The following is a 14,231-nucleotide window of genomic DNA, read 5'->3' on the forward strand; positions in this document are numbered from 1 at the left end:
CACACACACACACACACACACACACACACACACACACACACACACACACACACACACACACACACACTCTTAGTTTTTTGTTCTTCATTTTAATCGTTTTGCCTCCTATCCCCTCTCTCTTTTCTTTATTTTGTGTGTGTGTATACGTACGTATGTACAACCATCTTTATGAGGATCAGTTTGAGTTTTAGAACAATGGAGTGAGGACACAGTGAGGAAGTGAAGATTTTTCATTTTCCCACACCCCTTCAAAGGGCTGTTTGAGGGTTAATACTTTCACTTTCAATCTCTGTCAGTCTGCCCCAGGGCAGCTGTGGCTACAACTGTAGCTTGCCTTCACCAGTGTGTGAATGTGAGAATGAATGAATAGTGGTATTGTAAAGCGCTTTGAGGGGGTCCCGAAAAGCACTATGTAAAATGCAATCCATTATTATTATTTTTATTATTATGATAAAAGGTAAGAGTTAGGTTTCTATTGGGTAAGGCACTAGGGAGTGTAATATGTCCATAAATGTTCTCACAAAAATAGCTACACGTGTGTGTGTGTGTGTGTGTGTGTGTGTGTGTGTGTGTTCACACTTGTCTGAAGATAAATGTCACTGCTACAAAAGAATAACATAATTATACTGAATGCTAGTGTGGCATTTATGCCTTGCCGTGTGGGTAATGGACTAGAATAATTGGAGTGTGTGAGTTAATGGTTTCAGGTAGAAGATCACAGCGGCTTTAGCTAAAAGGGTTCCTTTCATTCCACGTTCCTTCAGTGCATTTATATTTGTACATATGTACTCTCTACCAGTTTGTGATTATTAGAATATAAGCATGCGATCTAAGATTTTAATCAACAAAGTTAAAAGCAAAAACTTTTTTAGAAAGCTTTGAGTTCAAGTGTCATTTCTGTCTGATATCAAGAAAAATGTCAATGAGAAGAAAGACGGGAAAAAGCTTTAAAAAAATGACACATGGGTTAAATTAAAATGATTCTTATTTTATGTTCTTATTATTATTTATAGAATGATGCAAGCAATCTGAGGAAAGGGTGTATCCCATACATAGCATAAAAGCTGGGTGTAGCTTCTAGGTCTAAAAAAATGAAGCCACTGAGAAAGTAACTTAAACCTCCATTCTATCTAATAGACAGCGGGGGTGATTCCTCACGTTGCAGGTTACTGTTGTATAGAAGTCTATGGGAAAACAGCCCTCAGCTCAGTTGCTCTGTAACCTCAGTAAACACTTTCCTGATGAATTTATGAGCTCAGTCTTTTGTTTCAGAAATGAAGATAGTCTCACTATGCTGTCAATCTACCCTTTGCTCATCAGGTACTTTCAAAACACCATGACGAAAACGCTCTACCCTAGACCTAAAAACAGGACCTTCATAACAAATGGTCACAATGGCCACCTCTGCCTTTAATACTGTGTACATGCTCAGTTAATTAACAAAGTGAAGGTATCTAAAATGTGTCCTCTAAAACAATTCCTTCACACTAACTGCTGTGTCATGTGAAAATAGATCTGCTGACCACACATCCTCCTAAAGACAATCAAAAAAGTTTTTTTTAAAACAAACAAACAAAAAAAACTGATTTTATACAATGATGATGAGGAAGAAAGGAGAACTAAGAGGGGCAGAAGGAGGAGGAGTATATACAGCATCACTGCGATTCCATTTTTGATTCCATTTTCTTACACCGTAACAAAGTAGAAGTGCAGTAAATCTGCAAGCAGCATTTACTGTGTTGTGACTGTGGACATTGCTATTTACGTCAGCCATATTTTAACTTAATAAACTGAGAATATTACATCACAAATTATGCTCAAGCAAATGTATTTACCTTGCACACGACAGACCTCTGCTTTATAACATACCTGACAGCAGATTTGGGTATGGATCCATACAGCAGAGAGCTGAGACCTCTGTACAGCCCTTTGATACCGTGACTCTGTACTGTCTGTTTCACACAGTCACCTAAAGCAGATACACAAGCAGCAAATATTATAGAATGAACATGATATGCATATTTGCATACAACACAGTTTGCTTTCTAATTTTCAAATATAAAAATTCTACAATTTGTCTGTTTTTCAGGCTGAGTGCATTAACCCTTTAGAGAATACACCAATACACTTGTCATTTACACCTCAATCATCAACATCACAAAAGAGCATGTAGCAACAGTAATTAAATATAACATATATATGCCGCAGATAGGCTGAGCCTCAGCTGATATTTTCACAAAATCTGGTGTTTTACTTTAAGCTTGTTCCTGGCTCTTGGCTGCATCAGTCCAGCAATCAAAGTTCTCCAATGAAGCCAACTGAACAAGAAAAGCAGCAGCTGTCTTGAGTGCTCATTAGCACGGTCTCCAATCCTCAAATCCTCAAATGATATCCACAGATCCTGGGTGTGTTTGTGTACACTCGTATGCATGGATGGCGAGTGTGCATTGGTCTGATCTAAGTCATATAAACAAGCACAGTGACAGCCTGCCAGAATCACTAATGTACCTGGGGATGATGGGTAATTAGATAATGAGCTCCCGAGAGTGTTGCTTTTATTGGATTATTGTATGTTTTTTTTATCATTGTTTATGCTCTCTTGCTGCAGAAATACTGTTTATTTTATTAGGTTTTGCTGAAAATTTGAATAAAAGTAATAAAGAATACCGTTTTTGAGCCTGTAGTAGATGTCTGCCACCAGATTAAATCCTGCACTCCCTGGTCACTTCATTAGGTGCACCATGCTAGTGTTTTGACTTGCTCAAATGCCACGAATAGAGTTATGCTTCCAATTTTATAAATATTAACAAAAGCTTAACAGATTCAATAATAAACATAATGTCTGTAAGTACATATCATTGGTGTAAAGCAGTCCATTGATGGGTTGATGAAATGTGTTGCATGTAAAAAAACAAAAATTAAAATGATAACGCAACCAAAAAGAACCAGACAGGATGACATGGGCCGTGCATGCACTGTGGTCATAAAAGGACAGACATGGCCAGGCTGTTTTATGTAAAGCGTTCCATCATCTTTTGTCAACTACCCTAGATTAATCCCAGAAAGTTGATTTTGTGCATCTGGATGTTGAAACTGAAGAAGCCACTTGGATGACTGACGAAGAGTAACAGAATCAACTTTCTGGGATTTCCTTGCCTGGATGATTGAGCATGCATCGAGACATTTTTATCCCATATTAAATTTACATTGTAATTCGTGAGTCTGTTTTCCCCCAATTGAGTTATTGCTATCACTTCCTGTTTTATTCTGATCGTTACTCTTTTTCAGTGTGTAGTGTTTAGTTGTCTTTCTCCTCCTTATTTTCACCTGTCTCTCAATACCCTGCTGTGTCCACATATGCTAATTACCCTCATATTTCCATTACTGCCCCTGTGTGTCTCTAACAGTTTTTGAAGTGCTATGAGTTTTGAGTTCCTCATCATTTAATGGATTTGTAATCAGCCTAAATAAACGTTTGCCTTCTGTTTACAGCTGCCTGCTGATGAGTCTGTATTTATGTCCTCTCCTCTCATAATTCATGTGACTCTTGGTTTGAACTTCAGGAGGTTGACCATATTTACATGCTCAAATGCACTGCTGCTATGTGATTAGCTAATTAGATGTTCACATTAATGTGTGACTGAACAAGCATATCCAATGAAGTGGCTGGTGAATGAATTCCACTCATTTTACACTATTCCACTCACTGCATACAAACCTATTCCTCTATATTTTGGTGGATTGGCCTTCTCATCCAGCTGTAACTGGGTCTTGACATACTCTGTGGGAAAGGTGATGCAGATCTCTATGCCACCTGCGATTCCACCTGGAAACACAAAAGAAATCAGACCCAATCATCATTCATTCAGAAAACATACAAGAACTGCCACAGACAAAAGTGGCACCAATTTAAAAGTGAACACTGAAGAAAGAAAACCAGCTGCTGTGTCTGTTTGGGTGCAGCCTTACTTAGACTGCTGCTCCCCTTAAGAATTACAAGGTACGCCATTACATCATGGATCATTACAGTGACTCCACAAATGGCTCTCCCTCCATAAACATTAAAAGCGCTGCTGTAGAGGGAGGAAGAGTAACGAGCTGGGCAAAAATGAATCAACTGTTCCTGTCTCAATGAAGAATGAATAAACTAGAAGGAGGTTGTGCAAGAAAATTCAGCTGCCACTTACACGTTTGACTATTTTCTTTACCTAAAGCATTAAATGAGTGTTTGGAGAAAGAAAAATAGACAGAAAGAAAGCAAGAAAAGGGTGATTCTTAAGTGATTCTTGCAGGGTTTGGCCTGAAACCAGCCAAAGACAGTGAGTTACTGCAAGTAGATGAGGACAAGTGTTCAAAGCCAAAGAATAACACAGATGAGTCACAAGGAAAGGAGGAGGGATGGAGAGACGGTTGACATTAATTAAATTATCCACGGCCTACAGGGAGGGGTTCCATTACCGAGGCCAAGACCCTCCATTAACTCAATGACACAGATGAACACACATGAACAGCGTGCACGAGACGCACAAGCAAGTCACGGGTTTACACAGACACTTACAGAAATTAGTGCTTGAAAAAAAAATCTAATCAGAAATGAGAAACCTCTTACAGTAACACATCTAAATTTGAGCAAAGACCAAAACAATTTCCCCAAAGACCACAGGAATCCAACACAGTGAAAATCAAATCATCTCACTCAAAGTGAAGTACTGACGTCATACAAAGTGCAGGAAATGGACATTTTAAAATCAATATTGGGTGTGACGACCATTTGCCTTTAAAACAGCATCAACTTTTAGCATTAGTTGACTCATTCGCGCTGGGACACCAGGAAAATGTGAACAAAAGAAAGCATGTATTTTCACCACTATTTTTGACAACAAAATACATTTTAAGAACGCAAAATCATGACGTTTTCACGTTGATATATTGACCATAACAATGAGTAACATGAGGGTCCCCGTAATCAGATTCTGTAAATATGGGAGAAATATTTAATGGGGAAACCTTCCTGGTTTCCAGTCTAGTTTCTAGCCTTTAGTTCAAGTACTATTCACCATTTATGTGCATGCTGTTGACCTTTGAGCTTCAAGTAGGTGCCTCTTAAAGAAAAACTTAGCAGCACATGTACTTTTTTCACAAACTTTGTGGTGTTTATGTTTCATTGAATCTACTCTTACATCCACATTTGCCTGGTACATGTCACTGAACCTTAAAAAAATAAAAGTAGACTGCAAGGTATCATCAACGTGTGCAGCAACATTGCACATGAGCCTAGGACTTCCAAGAAGCCCAGTCAGTCGTGGCTGATCTTGGCCCTTTTTCTGAGGAGCTCACGTTGCTTCTGTTTGACTTCAGACACAGTATACCAACACAAATGGCAAAGACTAAACCTTATCTGCCTCGGCTGCCACTGGCCTTTTAAATGACACACTAACTTTATAATAATCCTACTTTATTCTGGACTTCTACATTTTTAGTAAGTTTTCATGTTTCACTTGTTGTTTATTTAAGACTGCGTACTTGAAACCCTCTGTGCGACTTCTTCTGACTGTACAACAAATTGCCCATTAAGGTAGATAAAGGCACGTTTGGTCCTTGAATGTTTAATCCACCAACTATGAGTTAAACTTTTTATTAGCTTTAATATTTTATGTGCTTTTATAAACAATAACCCGGAAACAGGTGATTGTTAATTAACTTTTCAGCAACATATTTCATTATTAGCAATTTTCCATTTAGCTGCCCTTGATTCTCAGGAGTCTGCTAAGCCGAATGCCAATGTAGCTGCCCATGCTAAACCAAATTCTAACCTCATCTCTAAAATCAAGCATGACAAACTGTCCTCAGATCTGAAAGCCAAACACAAGATCACCACACACAGACAGACATACATTTTAATCAGGAGGCTCGTGAGCTGTAATGCTGCTAATCCTGCTGGAGTAGTAAGTAATCGTACGCCAGCTGAGGTGTAACAGAAATCACATGAGCTTTACAATACTCCATTCAGCGACATCCATCCTGATCCAGGATCAGTGGCCCAGTGTGTCTTGGATAGAAGACTAAACAATCAACATTATTCTTCTGCTTTGTGCCAAGACGTCTCTGCATGTAAAACCAACCAGCACTCACTCAGAACACAGCAACTCAGCAGCAGAGACAAACACAAGATCAATCCTCATCAGACACAGCGCCTGCGGAGGAGAAGCTGCCCGTTTGTCTCCTAGTCCATTTTGCAGCATATACCCAGTACTGAGGCACACACGTGCCTCTACACACATTTACAGATGACACCCTAAACGACTCCTGTGAGCTGCCAAAACTGGGTTACATGAGAAAAATGGCCATTAATCTTTATCTTCCCAGGCTCGCTCTCCCTCTCCTGCTCTTAATTTTTCTCTCGGCAGCACCTTCCTTCCTCTCTCCTCATCCCCCCACTACTCTTCTTCACTCTGTGTCATAAAATCGATGCATCGATATGGATTTCTGACACTTAATATTACAAGAAAGGAAATTGAAAAGAGTAAGCTGAACCCAGAAGAGGGTAAAAAAAATAAAATAAATGGAGTCCCTGATACAAATATGCTTCTACAGACTGTTAAAAACTTAGACTAAACAGCAGTTTAATAAATCAGACACAGATGTGCCATTTCAAGGTAACACTGTCACTCTCTGGGCAGAGAAGATAAATTTATAACTTAATCAACACCTCTCCAATTTCACAGATGGGCCCTGCACAGCTGAATGCCTGCATAGCCAAAAATGTGTGAGACATAAATCTCAAAATTAAATGCATATGAGGCAAGAATACACTTTTGTAACACTTTCAGGATTTCCCTGAAACTTTGGATCCTGGTTGCAGGAATCTCCTTCCATTCAGCTACACCGGTGCTGTGACTAGGCTCAATCAGCCATCTGGTTTCAAATTCATTCCAAATTAATAAATTCACACCAAATTAGAACTAGACCACAAACCAGACCAGACAGCCACCTGGTGCTGAAACATTTGCACATTTATAATTATTACAGCAATCCACCCAGACACTGTTAGCTATACAGTTACCTTTTGCTTTCTTGCATTTTAGTTTTCCTGGTGTTGAAAAAAATAAGGATACAGTGTGTTATGTTGTGTGTTTTGCTCATCCGAGGTTGCATTTAAATGAATTTAAAACCTGAGATGTACCAATTTATTTTTTTTTATTTCCTGATATTTACAATCTTAGAATTGAAAGGCAGTTTTCTTTTTTCACATGACTATGTATAAAAATCCTTACCAAAACACAGTCTGTTCACAATTATAGACGATAAAGAAAAGGGTTGCATCCATAGAAATGAAAAGATGGAATAGTTAAGGAAGGTTTCTTTTATATAAGAAATGTTGGCACACCCAAAGAGGTTTTGTGCTTTTTCCCCCCAGAGGGAAATCACCAAGATTGTAGTACAAATTTTTTCAGACATTTTGACAAGCGAACATAATTTCACTTGCAGAAATAATAAGATTTCTGTTAATTAATATAGCACAGGCCTGCTATCTTTATTATATGTGGTACAATAGTGCTCAGTCACCTCCAAAGGTCCATTTAAGCCAGGAGAAACCCTTTAGGTGCTTATTGACTTATCGCTTAAATGACCCACCATTTCAACTCCACCTACTTTTGAACTCATTCTTTATGTACACATTGACCAACTGATATTAACGAATGAAAAATCCACACATACACAAATTGACATCCATTGTTTGTAGTACAGAGAGACACAGAGGAAGCCAGGTGAGAAGACAGCCAGGCAGCCAGCTGACAGGGAAGAGCAGCTTCTGAAATCCTGTCCTGTCTGCTATGGTGACTAATGAGCACCCAGCACATCTGGTGCACTAAAAAAAAAAAAAGAAGAAGAAGAAGAAGGAAAAAAAACAAAACAAACAACTTCCTTTTTAGTTAGGAAGACCTGGCAATGTGGCATGTTTTACATATATGGGAAGTACCGTTTCTATCGGTATTTAAATTTTTTTCACTAGCAGTATAGGGTTAGCTCTTCAGCCTGCTGCACTAAATCACTGATGCAGTAAAAGTTAAAGACAATAGAACACACCCAAAATAATCTGTGTCGGTCTGTGTGTTTTGCATCAAAATGTATTATTAATTCGGATGTTCTTCATCAGGATGGTTATCGGTTACTTCCAATTCTCTGGTGGGGAGAAAACACGCGAAAGAGTCTGAGGGAAAGATGTTCTTACGGTCAGATCTCCAGTCAACATGAAGAACGTAGCCAGAGGACTGATGCACTTCAAACAGGAGGTGTCATATTAGTAGTGCTGCGATATTTCTGTTTGACTTGCGCAAAAGATGAAAAGAATAATTCATCTGACGTCTGGCCTTTTAGGCTTCCTCTGTCCTGGATAACACTCTGTAATTCTCCACTGATGCTTAATTATATGAGGGGGATGTTGATTAATTTTACATAGGAGTCGATTCAACTGCCTAGAACCCTGCAGCATGAAGGCTGTACTCTTCTTTACATGAGCAGAGCAACTACGCACAGGTTGTTGTGACAAGCTGTACATCTGGAGACAAGGCTGAATTTGTATTAGTTATGTATTTATGTTGAATGACAACCAACTTTCAGCATCGGTTAAAGTAACGTTTGCAACAGTGTCAAAAAGGCATTAGGTTGTCTACGATGAAACAACTTCTCAACCAATCTTTGACCTCAGGAAACAGCTTCCTGATGAGTTTATGCTCTCACTTGTTTGATACAACACAATGCATGGCCCCAAATGGAGACAGAAAGGGGGATTGAAGGGGACGATCTTGGCTGTCTTTACATAGACTGCTAATTTCCTGCTGTATAAATGTTCTGTACTCTCTGATTTCTCAGTGATTCCCAGCCTTCATCTGTGATCCCTGGCCCCAATGTAGCTTTGATACTGAACTAATGGCTTTAAAATGGAAAGCAGTGTCAGAACAGCTTTGTCACTCTTTCATACAGAGTCTATGTTTACAACACATTTAGATCGTGTGTGTTCTGGCATCTTTACGCTCATTGTTTTGTTTTATTGCTCTCTTTAGTGTGCCTTCCAGATGCAGGCAGCTATTTTTAAAAGCCCTGTACACAGCAAAGGACCAAGAGCAGACAAAAGTTATAGGTATCTCCACATACTGGAAAATTTTGCCACTAAGAGCCGGATATTTCCCTCAGGACCCGTCTGAGGAAATAGGATATGAAGGCCTTTAAATTATTGTTTTGAGCTAGCCATTTTTCATCAGGGTATTTTTGAACCCAACACATTAGTTGTAAATTAATTACCCTGCTATAATTAATATATCATATTTAACTTTGACACAAATTTATAGCAGCTTCATGTTGATGCTGAGTGATCTTTTTCTTTTTCTTTTTTTTTTTTAAACAATGTGGTACTAAATCAGATCTGCAAAAAAAATCAGAAACACAATGGCAAAAACAAAACGTGTAATATTAAGCTGACATTAAACTGGCGCTCTGTATTTTAAATTATTGCAATCTTTTTTCTGTGATGTTTATTCGCGTGAGCGGGAGTGCAAGCTGTTACAGTGGGGTGGCTGGGGGCTGAACAGACGAGTGCACTGTGAATTATTGTCTCGCCTCCTGGTACTCAGGGTCTGCAAGCAGCAACCACAATGGATGGGAGGGGACACTGTGTGTCGCCTGTGACGCGAGGAAACGGGGAGTAAGCCACAGTTTGATGAGCCCTCTGAGCCTGAGAGCAGACAGCCACTCAGAAACCTTAACTGGCTGCCCCGAGGCTGGAGCGAGAGTGATGGAGGAGAGGAGAAGAAAGGGGGAAAGGAGGAAATGTGATATTAAAACTATCAGAGAAATACCCAATCTATCTAGGAAAGCAAGAAAAAAAACCTTCCTCATTCTTACTGCGGCTCTGAGTCCGCTTCTCCAGTACAAAAAGGTTATTAATAAAAGCTACAACAGCACATGAAATCACAACAGCCTGTAAACCAGGACCAGAGAGGCATTTAGATCGCGCTCTCCCTGAGGCTTCACACAGATAAAATTCTCCCTCCTGTCGTGTCTCAACTTCAGTCATCACCAGTGGCTGTGGAGAGAGGAGCTGAACAAACCAATGGGAGCAGAAAAGAGCTCGAAGAAAAGAAAAAAAAATACCCCGCTTCTCTCAACCAGACTATGCGGGCTCGCTAAGCCATTAAGCTTTGACCTTCTGCTTCTTGCTTTGTCTTCTTTTGAGCCTTTGGCCATTTATGTGAGTGACTTTCTCAGTGTACACAGACATACTGTTAACCAAGAAGGATACAAAGTAGCATTAGCATGACAGAAAACCAAAAAGAAAACCTAGTTAGAACTGTTTAAACTATTATCTTTCCTTTTGGTATCTCAGGTCAGAATCACACATTTTATATCTACTGCTGAGTCATCCTGTGACGCTCTGATGCACCTTCATTTCTAAACTGTAGACAGAGAATGATAAGTCGCTGGTTTCTACACAGGATGCACAAAGTTGAGACAGAATGCAACTGTGCGGCTGTTGCAAAACTAGACAGACAGGCCTGACTTGAGCTAAACAGCTAAGGGAGCAGGGTACAACACTGGGCCATATCCAGTCAATCAGGCTGCACAGGAGTGATGGGGGAAGGCAAAGATCTCACCACGACCTCTTTTCCATTTCTATGCAGCTGACAGGACATGAGATTTTTTTTCCTCCTCCTCTTACTCCACCTCCCACCCTAACACAAAATCTTAAACTATTTGGCTGTTTTTGAATTGACAGCTTCATTAGTCAGACTAGTGACACGATTCAAACTGATATAAATTAGCTTTAATGTGCACAGGAAAAAAATACCTAAATAGCCTTTAATGTGAATCAGAGGTTCCCAGTTCCAAAATAGTTGGGAAGCTGTGTAATATACAAAAAATACACAAAATGCAATGGTTTGCAAATCTCATTACCATATTAAACCCATAGTTTATTCACGGTAGAACATGAAAAAAGGTTTAAACTTACCATTTTAAGAAGAAACTAAGGTCATTTTGAATTTGATGGCAGCAACACATCCCCAAAAAAGTTGAGACAGTGCCAAATGCTCCAAAAGTTCTAAACTGATAAAAGGTCTGGACTGCAGGACTGCCCGCAGTTCAGCACCCAGGCTCTTCTAATATGAAGCCATGCTACTGTAATAGATCCAGTACAAGATTTAGCATCGTCTTGATGAAATTTGTATGTATGACACATCCACATACCACGAAAGGGTATGTGGATGTGTCAATACCATTGCTAATACCTCTCAATGGTATTGATTCCTCTAATCAGAGAACAGTTTTCCACTTCGTCTCAGTCTATTTTAAATTAATTTTGGCCCAGAGAAGACATAGCGTTTGTGGACCATGATCACATATAGCTTCTTATTCTGCACGAAAGACCTTTAGGCGCCATTTGTGTTCACAGATAATGATTTCTGGAAGTGTTCCTGAGCTCATGAAGATCACAGGCACTCTCAGATTTTCGGCCTCGTCCCTTGCACACAGATTTCCCCAGATTCCCAGGATCTTCTAATAAGCACTGTAGATGACGAGATAATCAAATTCTTCACAGTTTTATATTACTCTGAAATTGTTACACAATTTCTAAGATACTCTTTTTTTAAATCCAGTCTTTTACTGGCCTGTTGTTAATTACTGCAAAATGTTTCTCCAGCTATTTCTTTGTATTGTCACTTCATTTACCAGCCTTTTGTGTAGCCAGTCACAACTTTTTGGAGGTGTGTTGCTTACATAAAGTTCAAAACGAGCTAATATTTTTCACAACATTCTAAGATGTCTCATATTAAAGCTTTAACGTGTTTTCTATGTTCTACATTAACATTGCATTCTGTTCTTATTTACAATGTACACAATATCCCAACATTTTTGGAACTGAGGTTGTAACTTATCACATTTATATTTATTTAAAGTATTTAAAAAAAACAGCAGCTGGTGTTTTTAAATCTACAATCAAAAAGAATTCCTTCAGAACTATAAAACATTCAGTATGCGACAACTGCAGCAGCTCAGGGTTGAAAAATCAGTGTGAGTGCTGCCAAATATCAGCATGTAGCCTTAATACAGGAGCACCTCAGAGAGGCTTTTCATCAGCCGGAGCTGCTGCAGCCTGATCATCATCACACAGGGAGGTCGAGGGGTTTTGGAGGGGAGGGGGCAAAAGGAGACAACTCTGTACAACTCAAGTCTTGTTGAATAGTAAGTTCACCAGTTGATCTAGATATCAGTTGTTTGGAGATAATCAACCATTAATGGCCCTTTTTTAAAATTAGATGTTAAACCATAACTCCCAAAAAACTCAACATTGATTGATAAACCATTCAAATAATTGTCAGTTGCAAGTATTGAGTTAAAAAAAAAGACAGAATACATACAAAAGTAAAAAAGATGTGTAAATTTCTGAGTGCAAAACCTCAGGTGATGAGATCTGCTTAAAACGCCCCCCCCCAAAAGAGCAAAATGTAAATATGTACAGTTTCAAGAAGACTAGTGGTGTACTTTAATGAAGAACATACAGCCTGAAGGCATCTCTTGTGCTCTGATGGCCCACTGCACAAACCCGAGACTCTAAATGGCTCAAGTGTGCGTGGACGACTGCCCACTGCGCATTATGTTAAGTGCAGTGAAGGTGATCTTTAGATAAGTAGGATAAAAATCAAGTCAGTGCAGTGGGTCAAACTGACCTAACCATGACAGCACAGATGGATTTGATAGCACAGAAACACCGAAGAATAAAATCCTCCTTTTGTAGAAGATTCAAGCAGCACCAGATTAGAGTGGCTTAATGACATCCAGGCTATAACTTTGTTTAAAGATCGTTTCCTTCAATCTTACGCTCTACTGCCTAAACTGAAGCTGGGACACATTAGTGCAACTCCACTTACTCACGTCCATGCAAGCAAACGTGTGACGTGTCATTTAAAAGGAAAGCTTTTATCGGAAATACAAACCAGTGTGGTACTCCTTTAGCTCATAATAACTTCTTCTAATCCCAACATAGTGACATTTCTGCAAACTGTAGCGCGTCTTTGCTCGCTGACTTTTTAAAACCTCCCTGGCTTCTGACTCGACAAAGTTTTGCTTCATAGCACAGCCAAGTAGAAAGAAAGAGGCGTGGATGCTTTCTTGAACTGTGACTAACACTAGAGTGGCATTGTGTCCATGTGAGACTTTTCCGTGTGGATTGTGATGCGCTTACCTGCCAGAATCGCTTTTCCCGGATGAGTTAATTTCGCTTTCCCAGCCGGTGCCGCTGCCGCCAGACACCGCGGTCTGTGAAAGGGGCTGATAAAAGTGCCTTTACCCTGCATAGTTACCAGATTAAACGCAGTAAAATTCTAAAAACAAAGCTTCCAGTCTAGTGTGGCTCGCAGTTTTTTCTTTTAGTTTTTGTTTTTCGTTTCCAAATAGAGTATAGTAGCGCAACACCTGGGCGCCTTCAGTCTGAAGAGCTTTCCTGGATTCAGGTGGAGACTCCGGCGGATCTCTGTGTTGACAGTGGGCGGATACTGGAACTGTCAAGGAAGTTGGGATCTTCTATATCCAATAAATGTTATCTGTAACCATGGAAACCCCGTGTCACGACGGTAGTACGTAAGAGAGCAAAGCAAGCCGGAAGCACAGAAAGGGGCGGATAAAGACTTGTGTCCGTGTATCCTGCTGAACTTTATAATGTCCAATTAAAGCGAATGAACTTCAACATCCGCCGAGCGGTCAGTGAACGTTACACCGGGTGTGTAGCTGTAAGAGCGCAAAGTGAGAGACCGGCCACTTTTCCCCCACACACAACAGCGAAAAAGGGCGGGGCACAGCCTCGCCTCACTGTTTTCCTCCAAACAGATGATTACAGCTGAGCGAGGAAAACAGAAATAGGCTAAATGAGTCCTTTGTTGTCGTCTGCTGTGAAAATGGTGAGCATTTTTGACTTCGCCGGCTAGTTACAGGTCCAGATAGTCCAACCACACCCTCTCCAAACAAAGAGGCTCGGAGGCACAGACAGAAACCATCAGTCAGATAAATGACAGCTCGGTTACCAAAATGTCAGAGTCCAGCGGAGGATGGAAATTACAGTGTAGCAAAAAATGGATGTAAACCATGTTTAAAGGTGAAACTCCATACCCTCTTTTGCAAAACAACAAAACAGGGAGGGGAAGAGCCCTCCAGAGCAGTTAGGTTTTCCTGTTTTCCTC

The 14,231-nt window shown here is 39.9% G+C and overlaps 1 protein-coding gene across 1 annotated transcript in view; it reads right to left on the reverse strand.

Moving 5' to 3' along the window:
- The window catches only part of LOC102197682 (tricarboxylate transport protein, mitochondrial), a 22,792-nt gene extending 9,190 nt beyond the window's left edge, over window positions 1–13,602 (reverse strand). The window contains exons 1-3 of the mRNA XM_005738201.1: window positions 13,241–13,602; window positions 3,719–3,826; window positions 1,870–1,969 (exon numbers count right to left, since the gene is read on the reverse strand). Coding sequence (XP_005738258.1) covers window positions 1,870–1,969; window positions 3,719–3,826; window positions 13,241–13,352 — 320 coding nt within the window. The 5' untranslated portion in view covers window positions 13,353–13,602. The remainder of the gene's footprint in view (window positions 1–1,869; window positions 1,970–3,718; window positions 3,827–13,240) is intronic.
- Between the last annotated feature and the right edge of the window lie 629 nt (window positions 13,603–14,231).

Source organism: Pundamilia nyererei, unplaced genomic scaffold (genome assembly GCF_000239375.1).
Source record: "Pundamilia nyererei isolate P.nyererei 1_Seehausen unplaced genomic scaffold, PunNye1.0 scaffold00082, whole genome shotgun sequence".
In the NCBI taxonomy this organism is placed as follows: domain Eukaryota; kingdom Metazoa; phylum Chordata; class Actinopteri; order Cichliformes; family Cichlidae; genus Pundamilia; species Pundamilia nyererei.